The following is a 16,856-nucleotide window of genomic DNA, read 5'->3' on the forward strand; positions in this document are numbered from 1 at the left end:
AGAACACTGAGGAAGACAGAACTAGAATGTCTTAATGAAACATAGTAGAACACAGAGGAAGACAGAACTAGAATGTCTTAATGAAACATAATAGAACACTGAGGAAGACAGAACTAGAATGTCTTAATGAAACATAATAGAACACAGAGGAAGACAGAATGTCTTAATGAAACATAGTAGAACACTGAGGAAGACAGAACTAGAATGTCTTAATGAAACATAGTAGAACACTGAGGAAGACAGAATGTCTTAATGAAACATAATAGAACACTGAGGAAGACAGAATGTCTTAATGAAACATAGTAGAACACTGAGGAAGACAGAATGTCTTAATGAAACATAGTAGAACACCCATTATGTTAATGGGGGTCCAGAATCATTCCTGTTCAGGACACAACACATGATCAGATTCCTGCCCATAGTGGAGGTAGGTGTTCTGGTGAACATGTTACCTGGCCAGGAAGACTAAACAGAACATAAGGCCTTCTGGGAACATGGGGGGAACGTTGGTGGTACTCCGGCCAGAGCTAAATGTGATGGGGGACAGAAACCAAAAAAAGATTGAGAACCAATCTTGTAGGAGACATTTCACATAGCACCCATTCCCTTTACAGTGCACTACTTTTGACTATATAGGGAACAGGGTGCACTATATAGGGAATAGGGTGTACTATATAGGGAATAGGGTGTACTATACAGGGAATATGGTGCCATTTGGGATACAAACTACAAATAATTGTTATTTTACCTAACTAGACAAGTCAGTTAAGAACAAAATGTTTATTTTCAATGACGGCCTAGGAACAGCAGGTTGTTCAGGGGCAGAATGACAGATCTGTACCTTGTCAGCTCGGGGATTTGAACTTGCAACCTTTTGGTTACTAGTCCAACGCTCTAACCACTAGGCTATCCTGCCTCCCCTACACTCTAACCACTAGGCTACCCTGCCGCCCCACAATGCACTTGGGCTTTGGTCAAATGTAGTGCACCAAATAAGGGAATAGTGTGAGGGAATAAGGGAATAGTGTGCCGTTTCAGTCTTTCTCCTGTCCAGTCTTCTAGAAGTTCCGTAGCAGCCAGGTGGGAGCAGAGACTCCTGCCTGAGTAAAGTAGTTCCACCACCACGGCTTCTCCTGCCCCTCTGCTCCCATCCCCGGTTCCCTGGGTTCCCTGGGTTCCCTGGGTTCTCTCGGCTCGGAGCGGCCGTAGCTCTGGAAGTGGTTGTAAGGGTCGAAGCGCTCATAAGTGTCCAGGGAGGAGCTGAGGAACAGGTGGTAGTCTGGTCCTACTGGCTGAACAGGGACCTGGAGGAGAGGAGAGAAATACATATCTTTAATGAGAGGTAGGGGAGGAGGGAGGAGGGGGGAGAGGGGAGAGGGAGAGGGGAGGTTACTCAGGCCCAGAAGCCAGGATATGCATATAATTGGTAGTACGGAATAGAAAACACTTTGAAGTTTCTAAAACTGTTAAAATAATACACGAGAGTATAACACAAGTGTTATGGTAGCCGAAAATCCGAAGAAAAACCAACCAGAATTATTTTTTTTGAGATCCCATGCTCTTTCGATGAATAGCTATGGGTCCTATCTGATTCCAGCTCCCAAATTGCAATTCCTATGGCTTCCACTAGATGGCAACAGTCTTTGTCCCAAGGTTTCAGGCTTGTAAACGTGAATGTTGAAGAAAGAATATGACTTTGAAAAGAGAGAGTCAGCTTTGAAAATCCAGTCTTGGGGCATCACGCCATAAAGAGGACGCTCACCAGCTTATTTTGTTTTCCTATTGAATATACTTCTTTCTGTATGAAATATTATAGTTAATTTACATTTTAGGGAACCTGAGGATTAAACTGAAACGTAGTTTGACTTGTTTGAACAAAGTTAAGGTGTAGTTTTTCGGGTTTCTATCTTGGCCAGTTGAACGAGTGGATTACTGAAATCGATGGCGCTAAACTAAACTGACTTTTTTTGGGATATAAAGAAGGATTTCATCTAACAAAACGACCATTCCTGTTGTAGCTGGGACCATTTGGATTGCAATCAGAGGAAGATTTTCAGAAGTAGGTGATTTATTTAATCGCTGTTTGTGATTGAAAGATATGTCGTGGGGCGCCGTCCTCAAACAATGGCATGGTGTGCTTTCACCGTAAAGCCTTTTGCAAATCTGAAAATGCAGTTAGATTAACAAGAATGTCAGCTTTTTTAATTTAAGCTTTTAACCGATATAAGATACTTGTATGTTCATAAATTTTTAATATTACTTATTATTTATTTGAATTACTTACCCTCCAATTTCACCGGATGTTGTTGACAGGTATCTCGCTCAAGGGACGCCTAGCATTATACCTCAGATATCATGACATTGACATCAACATACTATACCTCAGATATCATGACATTGACATCAACATACTATACCTCAGATATCATGACCCTGACATCAACACCTCAGATATCATGACACTGACATCAACACCTCAGATATCATGACCCTGACATCAACACCTCAGATATCATGACACTGACATCAACACCTCAGATATCATGACACTGACATCAACATAATACACCTCAGATATCATGACACTGACATCAACATCTCAGATATCATGACACTGACATCAACACCTCAGATATCATGACACTGACATCAACATAATACACCTCAGATATCATGACACTGACATCAACACCTCAGATATCATGACACTGACATCAACATAATACACCTCAGATATCATGACACTGACATCAACATCTCAGATATCATGACACTGACATCAACACCTCAGATATAATGACACTGACATCAACATAATACACCTCAGATATCATGACACTGACATCAACATCTCAGATATCATGACACTGACATCAACACCTCAGATATCATGACACTGACATCAACACCTCAGATATCATGACACTGACTTCAACATATTACACCTCAGATATCATGACCCTGACATCAACACCTCAGATATCATGACACTGACAACAACACCTTAGATATCATGACACTGACATCAACACCTCAGATATCATGACCCTGACATCAACATGATATATCTCAGATATCATGACACTGACATCAACACCTCAGATATCATGACACTGACAACAACACCTCAGATATGATGATATTGACATCAACATGATATATCTCAGATATCATGACACTGACATCAACACCTCAGATATCATGACACTGACAACACCTCAGATATCATGACACTGACATCAACATAATACACCTCAGATATCATGACACTGACAACAACACCTCATATTTCATTACACTGACATCAACACCTCAGATATCATGACACTGACATCAACACCTCAGATATCATGACACTGACATCAACACCTCAGATATCATGACCCTGACATCAACACCTCAGATATCATGACACTGACATCAACACCTCAGATATCATGACACTGACAACACCTCAGATATCATGACACTGACATCAACATAATACACCTCAGATATCATGACACTGACAACAACACCTCATATTTCATTACACTGACATCAACACCTCAGATATCATGACACTGACATCAACACCTCAGATATCATTACACTGACATCAACACCTCAGATATCATGACCCTGACATCAACACCTCAGATATCATGACACTGACATCAACACCTCAGATATCATGACCCTGACATCAATATCATATTTCTGAAAACACTGATCCTGGCACAGAAACACCTCAGATATCATGACCCTGACATCAATATCATATTTCTGAAAACACTTATCCTGACACAGAAACACCTCAGATCACAGATAAACCTCTCACTTTACCTTTTTGAGCACGAAGTTGACCCGCCCAGCTTTTTCCATGTGAGCAGGCAGGTAAATTCTCTTGCTGACTTTGGAGTAACCTTTAGCTGATGCTGTTATGATGTGTGTCCCTGAGTTCATTAACCTCCAGTAATCACCTTCCTCCGCTAGAGAGAGAGAGAGAGAGGCAGGAGGAGGGAGGGAGGGAGGGGACAGGGACGGAGACAGGGATGGAGGGAGGGAGGGAGGCAGGGAAGGGGGAGACAGAGAAGGAGGGAGACAGGGAAGGAGGGAGGCAGAGAAGGAGGGAGACAGAGAAAGAGGGAGACAGAGAAGGAGTGAGACAGGGAAGGAGAGAGAGAGAAAGAGGGAGACAGGGAAGGAGGGAGACAGGGAAGGAGGGAGACAGAGAAGGAGTTAGACAGAGAAGGAGGGAGACATGGAAGGAGGGAGACAGGGAAGGAGGGAGACAGGGAAGGAGACAGGGGACAGGGAAGGAGGGAGGGAGGGAGGGAGGGAGGCAGGGAAGGGGGAGACAGAGAAGGAGGGAGACAGGGAAGGAGGGAGACAGAGAAAGAGGGAGACAGAGAAAGAGGGAGACAGAGAAGGAGTGAGACAGGGAAGGAGAGAGACAGAGAAAGAGGGAGACAGAGAAGGAGGGAGACAGGGAAGGAGGGAGACAGGGAAGGAGGGAGACAGGGAAGGAGGGAAACAGAGAAAGAGGGAGACAGAGAAGGAGGGAGACAGGGAAGGAGGGAGACAGGGAAGGAGGGAGACAGGGAAGGAGGGAGACAGTGAAAGAGGGAGACAGAGAAGGAGTTAGACAGAGAAGGAGTTAGACAGAGAAGGAGGGAGACAGAGAAGGAGGGAGACAGAGAAGGAGGGAGACAGAGAAGGAGGGAGACAGAGAAGGAGGGAGACAGGGAAGGAGGGAGACAGGGAAGGAGGGAGACAGGGAAGGAGGGAGACAGGGAAGGAGGGAGACAGGGAAGGAGACAGGGGACAGGGAAGGAGGGAGGGAGGGAGGGAGGCAGGGAAGGGGGAGACAGAGAAGGAGGGAGACAGGGAAGGAGGGAGACAGAGAAAGAGGGAGACAGAGAAAGAGGGAGACAGAGAAGGAGTGAGACAGGGAAGGAGAGAGACAGAGAAAGAGGGAGACAGAGAAGGAGGGAGACAGGGAAGGCGGGAGACAGGGAAGGAGGGAGACAGGGAAGGAGGGAAACAGAGAATGAGGGAGACAGAGAAGGAGGGAGACAGGGAAGGAGGGAGACAGGGAAGGAGGGAGACAGGGAAGGAGGGAGACAGTGAAAGAGGGAGACAGAGAAGGAGGTAGACAGAGAAGGAGTTAGACAGAGAAGGAGGGAGACAGAGAAGGAGGGAGACAGAGAAGGAGGGAGACAGAGAAGGAGGGAGACAGAGAAGGAGGGAGACAGGGAAGGAGGGAGACAGGGAAGGAGGGAGACAGGGAAGGAGGGAGACAGGGAAGGAGGGAGACAGGGAAGGAGACAGGGGACAGGGAAGGAGGGAGGGAGGGAGGGAGGCAGGGAAGGGGGAGACAGAGAAGGAGGGAGACAGGGAAGGAGGGAGACAGAGAAGGAGGGAGACAGAGAAAGAGGGAGACAGAGAAGGAGTGAGACAGGGAAGGAGAGAGACAGAGAAAGAGGGAGACAGAGGAGGAGGGAGACAGGGAAGGAGGGAGACAGGGAAGGAGGGAGACAGGGAAGGAGGGAGGCAGAGAAGGAGGGAGACAGAGAAAGAGGGAGACAGAGAAGGAGTGAGACAGGGAAGGAGAGAGAGAGAAAGAGGGAGACAGGGAAGGAGGGAGACAGGGAAGGAGGGAGACAGAGAAGGAGTTAGACAGGGAAGGAGGGAGACAGGGAAGGAGGGAGACAGGGAAGGAGACAGGGGACAGGGAAGGAGGGAGGGAGGGAGGGAGGCAGGGAAGGGGGAGACAGGGAAGGAGGGAGACAGGGAAGGAGGGAGACAGAGAAGGAGGGAGACAGAGAAAGAGGGAGACAGAGAAGGAGTGAGACAGGGAAGGAGAGAGACAGAGAAAGAGGGAGACAGAGAAGGAGGGAGACAGGGAAGGAGGGAGACAGGGAAGGAGGGAAACAGAGAAAGAGGGAGACAGAGAAGGAGTTAGATAGAGAAGGAGGGAGACAGGGAAGGAGGGAGACAGTGAAAGAGGGAGACAGAGAAGGAGTTAGACAGAGAAGGAGTTAGACAGAGAAGGAGTTTGACAGAGAAGGAGGGAGACAGAGAAGGAGGGAGACAGAGAAGGAGGGAGACAGAGAAGGAGGGAGACAGGGAAGGAGGGAGACAGGGAAGGAGGGAAACAGAGAAAGAGGGAGACAGAGAAGGAGGGAGACAGGGAAGGAGGGAGACAGGGAAGGAGGGAGACAGGGAAGGAGGGAGACAGGGAAGGAGGGAGACAGTGAAAGAGGGAGACAGAGAAGGAGTTAGACAGAGAAGGAGTTAGACAGAGAAGGAGGGAGACAGAGAATGAGGGAGACAGAGAAGGAGGGAGACAGAGAAGGAGGGAGACAGAGAAGGAGGGAGACAGGGAAGGAGGGAGACAGGGAAGGAGGGAGACAGGGAAGGAGGGAGACAGGGAAGGAGGGAGACAGGGAAGGAGACAGGGGACAGGGAAGGAGGGAGGGAGGGAGGGAGGCAGGGAAGGGGGAGACAGAGAAGGAGGGAGACAGGGAAGGAGGGAGACAGAGAAGGAGGGAGACAGAGAAAGAGGGAGACAGAGAAGGAGTGAGACAGGGAAGGAGAGAGACAGAGAAAGAGGGAGACAGAGGAGGAGGGAGACAGGGAAGGAGGGAGACAGGGAAGGAGGGAGACAGGGAAGGAGGGAGGCAGAGAAGGAGGGAAACAGAGAAAGAGGGAGACAGAGAAGGAGTGAGACAGGGAAGGAGAGAGAGAGAAAGAGGGAGACAGGGAAGGAGGGAGACAGGGAAGGAGGGAGACAGAGAAGGAGTTAGACAGGGAAGGAGGGAGACAGGGAAGGAGGGAGACAGGGAAGGAGACAGGAGACAGGGAAGGAGGGAGGGAGGGAGGCAGGGAAGGGGGAGACAGGGAAGGAGGGAGACAGGGAAGGAGGGAGACAGAGAAGGAGGGAGACAGAGAAAGAGGGAGACAGAGAAGGAGTGAGACAGGGAAGGAGAGAGACAGAGAAAGAGGGAGACAGAGAAGGAGGGAGACAGGGAAGGAGGGAGACAGGGAAGGAGGGAAACAGAGAAAGAGGGAGACAGAGAAGGAGTTAGACAGAGAAGGAGGGAGACAGGGAAGGAGGGAGACAGTGAAAGAGGGAGACAGAGAAGGAGTTAGACAGAGAAGGAGTTAGACAGAGAAGGAGTTAGACAGAGAAGGAGGGAGACAGAGAAGGAGGGAGACAGAGAAGGAGGGAGACAGAGAAGGAGGGAGACAGAGAAGGAGGGAGACAGGGAAGGAGGGAGACAGGGAAGGAGGGAGACAGGGAAGGAGACAGGGGACAGGGAAGGAGGGAGGGAGGGAGGGAGGCAGGGAAGGGGGAGACAGAGAAGGAGGGAGACAGGGAAGGAGGGAGACAGAGAAGGAGGGAGACAGAGAAAGAGGGAGACAGAGAAGGAGTGAGACAGGGAAGGAGAGAGACAGAGAAAGAGGGAGACAGAGGAGGAGGGAGACAGGGAAGGAGGGAGACAGGGAAGGAGGGAAACAGAGAAAGAGGGAGACAGAGAAGGAGTTAGACAGAGAAGGAGGGAGACAGAGAAGGAGGGAGACAGAGAAGGAGGGAGACAGGAAAGGAGGGAGACAGGGAAGGAGGGAGACAGGGAAGGAGGGAGACAGGGAAGGAGGGAGACAGGTAAGGAGGGAGACAGTGAAGGAGTTAGACAGAGAAGGAGTTAGACAGAGAAGGAGATAGACAGAGAAGGAGGGAGACAGAGAAGGAGTTAGACAGAGAAGAGGGAGACAGGGAAGGAGGGAGACAGGGAAGGAGGGAGACAGTGAAAGAGGGAGACAGAGAAGGAGTTAGACAGAGAAGGAGTTAGACAGAGAAGGAGGGAGACAGAGAAGGAGGGAGACAGAGAAGGAGGGAGACAGAGAAGGAGGGAGACAGAGAAGGAGGGAGACAGAGAAGGAGGGAGACAGAGAAGGAGGGAGACAGAGAAGGAGGGAGACAGAGAAGGAGGGAGACAGGGAAGGAGGGAGACAGGGAAGGAGGGAGACAGGCAAGGAGGGAGACAGGGAAGGAGACAGGGGACAGGGAAGGAGGGAGGGAGGGAGGGAGGCAGGGAAGGGGGAGACAGAGAAGGAGGGAGACAGGGAAGGAGTGAGACAGAGAAGGAGGGAGACAGAGAAAGAGGGAGACAGAGAAGGAGTGAGACAGGGAAGGAGAGAGACAGAGAAAGAGGGAGACAGGGAAGGAGGGAGACAGGGAAGGAGGGAAACAGGGAAGGAGGGAAACAGAGAAAGAGGGAGACAGAGAAGGAGTTAGACAGAGAAGGAGGGAGACAGAGAAGGAGGGAGAAAGGGAAGGAGGGAGACAGGGAAGGAGGGAGACAGGGAAGGAGGGAGACAGGGAAGGAGGGAGACAGGGAAGGAGGGAGACAGGGAAGGAGGGAGACAGTGAAGGAGTTAGACAGAGAAGGAGTTAGACAGAGAAGGAGATAGACAGAGAAGGAGGGAGACAGAGAAGGAGTTAGACAGAGAAGGAGGGAGACAGGGAAGGAGGGAGACAGGGAAGGATGGAGACAGGGAAGGAGACAGGGAAGGAGGGAGACAGTGACATGTTGTTACAGGGTAACCACCAGGAGAAAACGTTTGTCTTGATGTCACGTCTCTCCAGTGATGACACAACGTCAAAAAGAATGTTGCGATTCCTTGCGTGTATACTGCCAACATCTCTACATTAACACCATACAATGTAAACCGCTTGGAGCGTCTGTAAAAGCTCTGTGAATGAAACTAGGTATGATCTATGTCCCAAATGGCTCCTTTGTCCCTCCATGGAGCTGTAACAGAGAGCCCTGCTCAGAAGTAGCCACCTGCTCAGAAGTAGCCATTTGGGCTCCTATTTCCCTCCATAGAGCTCTAACAGAGAGCCCTGCTCAGAAGTAGGCATTTGGGCTCCTTTCTCCCTCCATAGAGCTCTAATAGAGGACCCTGCTCAGAAGTAGCCATTTGGGCTCCTTTCTCCCTCCATAAGGCTCTAACAGAGTCCTGCTCAGAAGTAGCCATTTGGGCTCCTTTCTCCCTCCATAGAGCTCTAACAGAGAGCCCTGCTCAGAAGCAGCCATTTGGGCTCCTTTCTCCCTCCATAAGGCTCTAACAGAGAGCCCTGCTCAGAAGTAGCCATTTGGGCTCCTTTCTCCCTCCATAGAGCTCTAACAGAGAGCCCTGCTCAGAAGTAGCCATTTGGGCTCCTTTCTCCCTCCATAAGGCTCTAACAGAGAGTCCTGCTCAGAATCAGCCATTTGGGCTCCTTTCTCCCTCCATAGAGCTCTAACAGAGAGCCCTGCTCAGAAGTAGCCATTTGGGCTCCTTTCTCCCTCCATAGAGCTCTAACAGAGAGTCCTGCTCAGAAGCAGCCATTTGGGCTCCTTTCTCCCTCCATAGAGCTCTAACAGAGAGCCCTGCTCAGAAGCAGCCATTTGGGCTCCTATCTCCCTCCATAGAGCTCTAACAGAGAGCCCTGCTCAGAAGCAGCCATTTGGGCTCCTATCTCCCTCCATAAGGCTCTAACAGAGAGTCCTGCTCAGAAGTAGCCATTTGGGCTCCTTTCTCCCTCCATAGAGCTCTAACAGAGAGCCCTGCTCAGAAGTAGCCATTTGGGCTCCTATCTCCCTCCATAGAGCTCTAACAGAGAGCCCTGCTCAGAAGCAGCCATTTGGGCTCCTTTCTCCCTCCATAGAGCTCTAACAGAGAGCCCTGCTCAGAAGCAGCCATTTGGGCTCCTTTCTCCCTCCATAGAGCTCTAACAGAGAGCCCTGCTCAGAAGCAGCCATTTGGGCTCCTTTCTCCCTCCATAGAGCTCTAACAGAGAGCCCTGCTCAGAAGCAGCCATTTGGGCTCCTTTCTCCCTCCATAGAGCTCTAACAGAGAGCCCTGCTCAGAAGTAGCCATTTGGGCTCCTATCTCCCTCCATAGAGCTCTAACAGAGAGCCCTGCTCAGAAGCAGCCATTTGGGCTCCTTTCTCCCTCCATAGAGCTCTAACAGAGAGTCCTGCTCAGAAGCAGCCTGTCTGGGCTGCAGACCTTATCCAGAACTATGGCTATCAGTTATTACGGTGGTTACCTGTGGTGACATCTTTACGGATTCCCCTGACAGATATGGACGCTCCCTTTATTCCATAGCCCTCTTCATCCTTCACCACTCCCTTAATACCTCTGTGGACCTGGAGAAGAGAAGGAACGACAGGGAATATCAGGCTTGGGGAATGACATAGGGTTATTTTAACAAATACTGCTTATTCCAGCCTCATTACAGGATTCTCCCAACCAGGATCCCTGGATATACGGCTTATTCCCCCCTCATTCCAGGATTCTCCCAACCAGGATCCCTGGATATACGGCTTATTCCCCCCTCATTCCAGGATTCTCCCAACCAGGATTTCTGGATATAAGGCTCATTCCCCACTCATTCCAGGATTTTCCCAACCAGGATTCCAGGATTCTCCCAACCAGGATTCCTGGATATACTGCTTATCCCCCCTGATTCTAGGATTCTCCCAACCAGGATTCCTGGAAACCCAGGAAATTTTTTGGGGGGGAAGTTTCCAGAATTTGCAAACCTATCAGTGAATGGCAGGGAATGCTAAGGTCAGTGGAGGCTGGTGGGCAGGAGAAATATATAGTAGGACGGCAGCTTAAAACTTCTTCGGGATCGGTGTCCCGTCCACGGGACGGTTGAGCTAATGTAGGCTAATGCGATTAGCATGAGGTTGAGCTAATGTAGGCTAATGTGTTTAACATGAGGTTGAGCTAATGTAGGCTAATGTGATTAACATGAGGTTGAGCTAATGTAGGCTAATGCGATTAGCGTGAGGTTGAGCTAACGTAGGCTAATGTGATTAGTATGAGGTTGAGCTAATGTAGGCTAATGCGATTAGCATGAGGTTGTAAGTAACTAAGAACATTTCCCAGGACATAGACATATCTGATATTGGCAAAAAGCTTAAATTCTTGTTAATCTAACTGCACTGTCCATAGTTTTGAACATGAAAAGTTATTAATAAACAAGTTAGGCACATTTGGACTGTCTTGATACAACATTTTGAACAGAAATGCAATGGTTCATTGGATCAGTCTAAAACTTTGCACATACACTGCTGCACTCTAGTGGACAAAATCTAAATTGCAGCTGGGCTGGAATAATACATTATGGCATTTCTCTTGCATTTCAAAGATGATGGTACAAAAAAAAAATACAAAAGAACAGTTGTTTTTTTCTTTGCATTATCTTTTACCAGATCTAATGTGTTATGTTCTCCGACATTCCTTTCACATTTCCACAATCTTCAAAGTGTTTCCTTTCAAATGGTGTCAAGAATATGAATATCCTTGCTTCAGGGCCTGAGCTACAGGCAGTTAGATTTAGGTATGTCATTTTAGGCGAACATTTGGGAAAAAAAGGGGGTGGATCCTTAAGAGGTTTTAACATAACGGCTGTATTGGAATGAATGGAACGGAATCAGACACATCAAACACATGTTTTCCATGTGTTCAATATACAGCTCCATGTAATACATTCCAGCCATTACAAAGAGCCAGCTGTCCTCCTTTATCTCTGCCCACCAGCCACCACTGATAAGGACATTAAACATGGTCAGAAAATGACGAGACAGCACAAAGGCCTTCTACGGTATAACTACGGCACAAAATGGCTGCCTGGTCGCTGGGCTATAGAGAGGCAGACCCACCGACTCCATGAAACTGAGCAGGGCCTCCTTGTTCCTGAGCCACTCTGGGTAGAGCTCCTCTTCAGAAGGGAACTTGTCACAGCCCAGCTCCACCGTAATCTCCAGACAGTTAGTGTGGAGGTAGTTAAAGTCTGACATGCCTACGGTACCGGAGAAATAGAGAGTTAGGACACACCGTAAATATATACACTAGACACACAAGTACTGACAATTAACAGACAGAGACAGGAATAAGAGGGGGAGGTTAAGGAGAGGAGGAAGAGAGGAGGAGAGAAAAGAGGAGGAAGAGAGGAGGAGTGGAAAAGAGGAAGAGAGGAGGAGAGAGAAGAGAAAGAGAGGAGGGGGAAGAGGAGGAGGAGAGAGGAGAGATTAGAGGAGGAGGTGAGGAGGAAAGGAAGAGAGGAGGGGGAGAGAGAAGAGGAGGAGGTGAGAGAAGAGGAGGAGGAGAGGAGGAAAGGAAGAGAGGAGGAGGAGAGAAAAGAGGAGGAGGAGAGAGAAGAGGAGGAGGAGAGGAGGAAAGGAAGATAGGATGAGGAAAAGAGGAGGAGAGGAAAAGAGGAGGAGAGGAAAAGAGGAGGAGAGAGAAGAGGAAGATAGGAGGAGAGAGGAGAGGAGTTAAGGAAGAGAGAGAAGAGGAGGAAAGAAGAGAGGAGGAGAGGAGGAGAGGAAAAGAAGAGGAGGAGAGGAGAGAGAAGAGAAGGAGAGGATGAGAGGGAAGAGGAAGAGAGGAAGAGAGGAAGAGAGAGTAAGAATGACACGAGGACGAGAGGAGAGACAGAATGACACGAGGAGGAGAGACAGAATGACACGAGGAGAAGATATAGAAGGTTCCGTACCCCCTGGGAAGCTGTACCACAGAGCTCCGTTGATGATGCCTCCACTCCGGATGAAGGACGCTCCACACCTAGAATATACAATATATAGGTCATGTAACAAGGGGGTAATATAATCATTCATAATTATAGCCAGGAATATAATCACCTCTCTGTGTTGTTGTCGGCCATGCTGGCGTGAGAGTCTGCGTACGTCCGGGCCAGCTGCTTAAATGCCTGCAGAGAGGAACACAGTCTCTACTCTTCAACATGGCATTTTCTGGCCTGGGAACAGAAGAGGTTTTCACCACTGACATAAACTAGGTGTAGAACAGAGTACCTGTTGGTCAGGTGTAGAACAGGGTACCTGTTGGTCAGGTGTAGAACAGGGTACCTGTTGGTCAGGTTTAGGACAGGCACCTGTTGGTCAGGTGTATTACAGGACAGGGTACCTGTTCATCAGGTGTATTACAGGACAGGGTACCTGTTGGTCAGGTGTATTACAGGACAGGGTACCTGTTGGTCAGGTGTATTACAGGACAGGGTACCTGTTGGTCAGGTGTATTACAGGACAGGGTACCTGTTGGTCAGGTGTATTACAGGACAGGGTACCTGTTGGTCAGGTGTATTACAGGACAGGGTACCTGTTCATCAAGTGTATTACAGGACAGGGTACCTGTTCATCAGGTGTATTACAGGACAGGGTACCTGTTCATCAGGTGTATTACAGGACAGGGTACCTGTTGGTCAGGTGTATTACAGGACAGGGTACCTGTTCATCAGGTGTATTACAGGACAGGGTACCTGTTGGTCAGGTGTATTACAGGACAGGGTACCTGTTCATCAGGTGTATTACAGGACAGGGTACCTGTTGGTCAGGTGTAGGACAGGACAGGGTACCTGTTGGTCAGGTGTAGGACAGGACAGGGTACCTGTTCATCAGGTGTATTACAGGACAGGGTACCTGTTGGTCAGGTGTAGGACAGGACAGGGTATCTGTTGGTCAGGTGTATTACAGGACAGGGTACCTGTTGGTCAGGTGTAGGACAGGACAGGGTACCTGTTGGTCAGGTGTAGGAGATGGTAAATGTTGGTCAGGTGTATTACAGGACAGGGTACCTGTTGGTCAGGTGTATTACAGGACAGGGTACCTGTTGGTCAGGTGTAGGACAGGACAGGGTACCTGTTCATCAGGTGTATTACAGGACAGGGTACCTGTTGGTCAGGTGTAGGACAGGACAGGGTATCTGTTGGTCAGGTGTATTACAGGACAGGGTACCTGTTGGTCAGGTGTAGGACAGGACAGGGTACCTGTTGGTCAGGTGTAGGAGATGGTAAATGTTGGTCAGGTGTATTACAGGACAGGGTACCTGTTGGTCAAGTGTAGGACAGGACAGGGTACCTGTTGGTCAGGTGTATTACAGGAAAGGGTACCTGTTGGTCAGGTGTATTACAGGACAGGGTACCTGTTGGTCAGGTGTAGGACAGGACAGGGTACCTGTTGGTCAGGTGTAGGACAGGACAGGGTACCTGTTCATCAGGTGCATTACAGGACAGGGTACCTGTTCATCAGATGTATTACAGGACAGGGTACCTGTTCATCAGGTGAATTACAGGACAGGGTACCTGTTGGTCAGGTGTATTACAGGACAGGGTACCTGTTGGTCAGGTGTAGGAGATGGTACCTGTTGGTCAGGTGTATTACAGGACAGGGTACCTGTTCATCAGGTGTATTACAGGACAGGGTACCTGTTCGTGAGGTGTATTACAGGACAGGGTACCTGTTCATCAGGTGTATTACAGGACAGGGTACCTGTTGGTCAGGTGTAGGACAGGACAGGGTACCTGTTGGTCAGGTGTAGGACAGGACAGGGTACCTGTTAGTCAGGTGTAGGACAGGACAGGGTACCTGTTGGTCAGGTTTATTACAGGACAGGGTACCTGTTAGTCAGGTGTAGGACAGGACAGGGTACCTGTTGGTCAGGTGTAGGACAGGACAGGGTACCTGTTCATCAGGTGTATTACAGGACAGGGTACCTGTTGGTCAGGTGTATTACAGGACAGGGTACCTGTTGGTCAGGTGTAGGAGATGGTACCTGTTGGTCAGGTGTATTACAGGACAGGGTACCTGTTCATCAGGTGTATTACAGGACAGGGTACCTGTTCATCAGGTGTATTACAGGACAGGGTACCTGTTCATCAGGTGTATTACAGGACAGGGTACCTGTTGGTCAGGTGTATTACAGGACAGGGTACCTGTTGGTCAGGTGTATTACAGGACAGGGTACCTGTTCATCAGGTGTATTACAGGACAGGGTACCTGTTGGTCAGATGTATTACAGGACAGGGTACCTGTTCATCAGGTGTATTACAGGACAGGGTACCTGTTCATCAGGTGTATTACAGGACAGGGTACCTGTTGGTCAGGTGTAGGACAGGACAGGGTACCTGTTGGTCAGGTGTATTACAGGACAGGGTACCTGTTGGTCAGGTTTATTACAGGACAGGGTACCTGTTGGTCAAGTGTATTACAGGACAGGGTACCTGTTGGTCAGGTGTATTACAGGACAGGGTACCTGTTCATCAGGTGTATTACAGGACAGGGTACCTGTTGGTCAGGTGTATTACAGGACAGGGTACCTGTTCATCAGGTGTATTACAGGACAGGGTACCTGTTGGTCAGGTGTATTACAGGACAGGGTACCTGTTGGTCAGGTGTATTACAGGACAGGGTACCTGTTCATCAGGTGTATTACAGGACAGGGTACCTGTTGGTCAGGTGTATTACAGGACAGGGTACCTGTTGGTCAGGTGTAGGACAGGACAGGGTACCTGTTGGTCAGGTGTAGGACAGGACAGGGTACCTGTTGGTCAGGTGTATTACAGGACAGGGTACCTGTTGGTCAAGTGTAGGACAGGACAGGGTACCTGTTGGTCAGGTGTAGGACAGGACAGGGTACCTGTTGGTCAGGTGTATTACAGGACAGGGTACCTGTTGGTCAGGTGTATTACAGGACAGGGTACCTGTTGGTCAGGTGTATTACAGGACAGGGTACCTGTTGGTCAGGTGTAGGACAGGACAGGGTACCTGTTGGTCAGGTGTAGGACAGGACAGGGTACCTGTTGGTCAGGTGTATTACAGGACAGGGTACCTGTTCATCAGGTGTATTACAGGACAGGGTACCTGTTGGTCAGGTGTATTACAGGACAGGGTACCTGTTGGTCAGGTGTATTACAGGACAGGGTACCTGTTCATCAGGTGTATTACAGGACAGGGTACCTGTTGGTCAGGTGTAGGACAGGACAGGGTACCTGTTGGTCAGGTGTATTACAGGACAGGGTACCTGTTGGTCAGATGTATTACAGGACAGGGTACCTGTTCATCAGGTGTATTACAGGACAGGGTACCTGTTGGTCAGGTGTAGGACAGGACAGGGTACCTGTTGGTCAGGTGTATTACAGGACAGGGTACCTGTTGGTCAGGTGTAGGACAGGACAGGGTACCTGTTCATCAGGTGTAGGGGAGAACATCCTCTCTTCATGGAGGTGTCTAGAGAAGTCAAAGGGATAAGAGATCACCAGCTCTCCACCATGGAGGCTTGCAGACTGGACAAACGGCACAGACCTGATCCACTTCATCACTGCATAGGTCTCTGAAGCTACCTGAGACAGGAGAGGAGAGGAGAGGAGAGGAGAGGAGAGGAGAGGAGAGGAGAGGAGAGGAGAGGAGAGGAGAGGAGAGGAGAGGAGAGGAGAGGAGGATAATTACACATTTCCCTTACAAAACTGGTTTTGTCTAAAACTCTGGACACCCCTAGAACATATCTTACCAAAACAGTAGGAATGTCCTGTACAGTAGGAATGTCCTGTACCTTACCAAAACAGTAGGAATGTCCTGTACAGTAGGAATGTCCTGTACCTTACCAAAACAGTAGGAATGTCCTGTACAGTAGGAATGTCCTGTACCTTACCAAAACAGTAGTAATCTCCTGTATCTTACCAAAACAGTAGGAATGTCCTGTACCTTACCAAAACAGTAGGAATGTTCTGTACCTTACCAAAACAGTAGGAATGTCCTATACCTTACCAAAACAGTAGGAATGTCCTGTACCTTACCAAAACAGTAGGAATGTTCTGTACCTTACCAAAACTGTAGGAATGTCCTATACCTTACCAAAACAGTAGGAATGTCCTGTACCTTACCAAAACAGTAGGAATGTCCTGTACCTTACCAAAACAGTAGGAATGTCCTGTACCTTACCAAAACAGTAGGAATGTCCTGTACCTTACCAAAACAGTAGGAATGTCCTATACCTTACCAAAACAGTAGGAATGT

At 49.0% G+C, this 16,856-nt stretch overlaps 1 protein-coding gene across 1 annotated transcript in view; it reads right to left on the minus strand.

Moving 5' to 3' along the window:
- Positions 1–320: 320 nt before the first annotated feature.
- The window catches only part of LOC139419736 (carboxypeptidase Z-like), a 31,191-nt gene continuing 14,655 nt past the window's right edge, over positions 321–16,856 (minus strand). Inside the window, exons 10-16 of the mRNA XM_071169729.1 lie at positions 16,025–16,183; positions 12,690–12,757; positions 12,545–12,612; positions 11,709–11,848; positions 10,085–10,184; positions 3,826–3,971; positions 321–1,304 (exon numbers count right to left, since the gene is read on the minus strand). Of these exons, the coding sequence (XP_071025830.1) occupies positions 1,059–1,304; positions 3,826–3,971; positions 10,085–10,184; positions 11,709–11,848; positions 12,545–12,612; positions 12,690–12,757; positions 16,025–16,183 (927 nt within the window). The 3' untranslated portion in view covers positions 321–1,058. The remainder of the gene's footprint in view (positions 1,305–3,825; positions 3,972–10,084; positions 10,185–11,708; positions 11,849–12,544; positions 12,613–12,689; positions 12,758–16,024; positions 16,184–16,856) is intronic.

This window comes from Oncorhynchus clarkii, chromosome 10 (genome assembly GCF_045791955.1).
Source record: "Oncorhynchus clarkii lewisi isolate Uvic-CL-2024 chromosome 10, UVic_Ocla_1.0, whole genome shotgun sequence".
Lineage (NCBI taxonomy): Eukaryota > Metazoa > Chordata > Actinopteri > Salmoniformes > Salmonidae > Oncorhynchus > Oncorhynchus clarkii.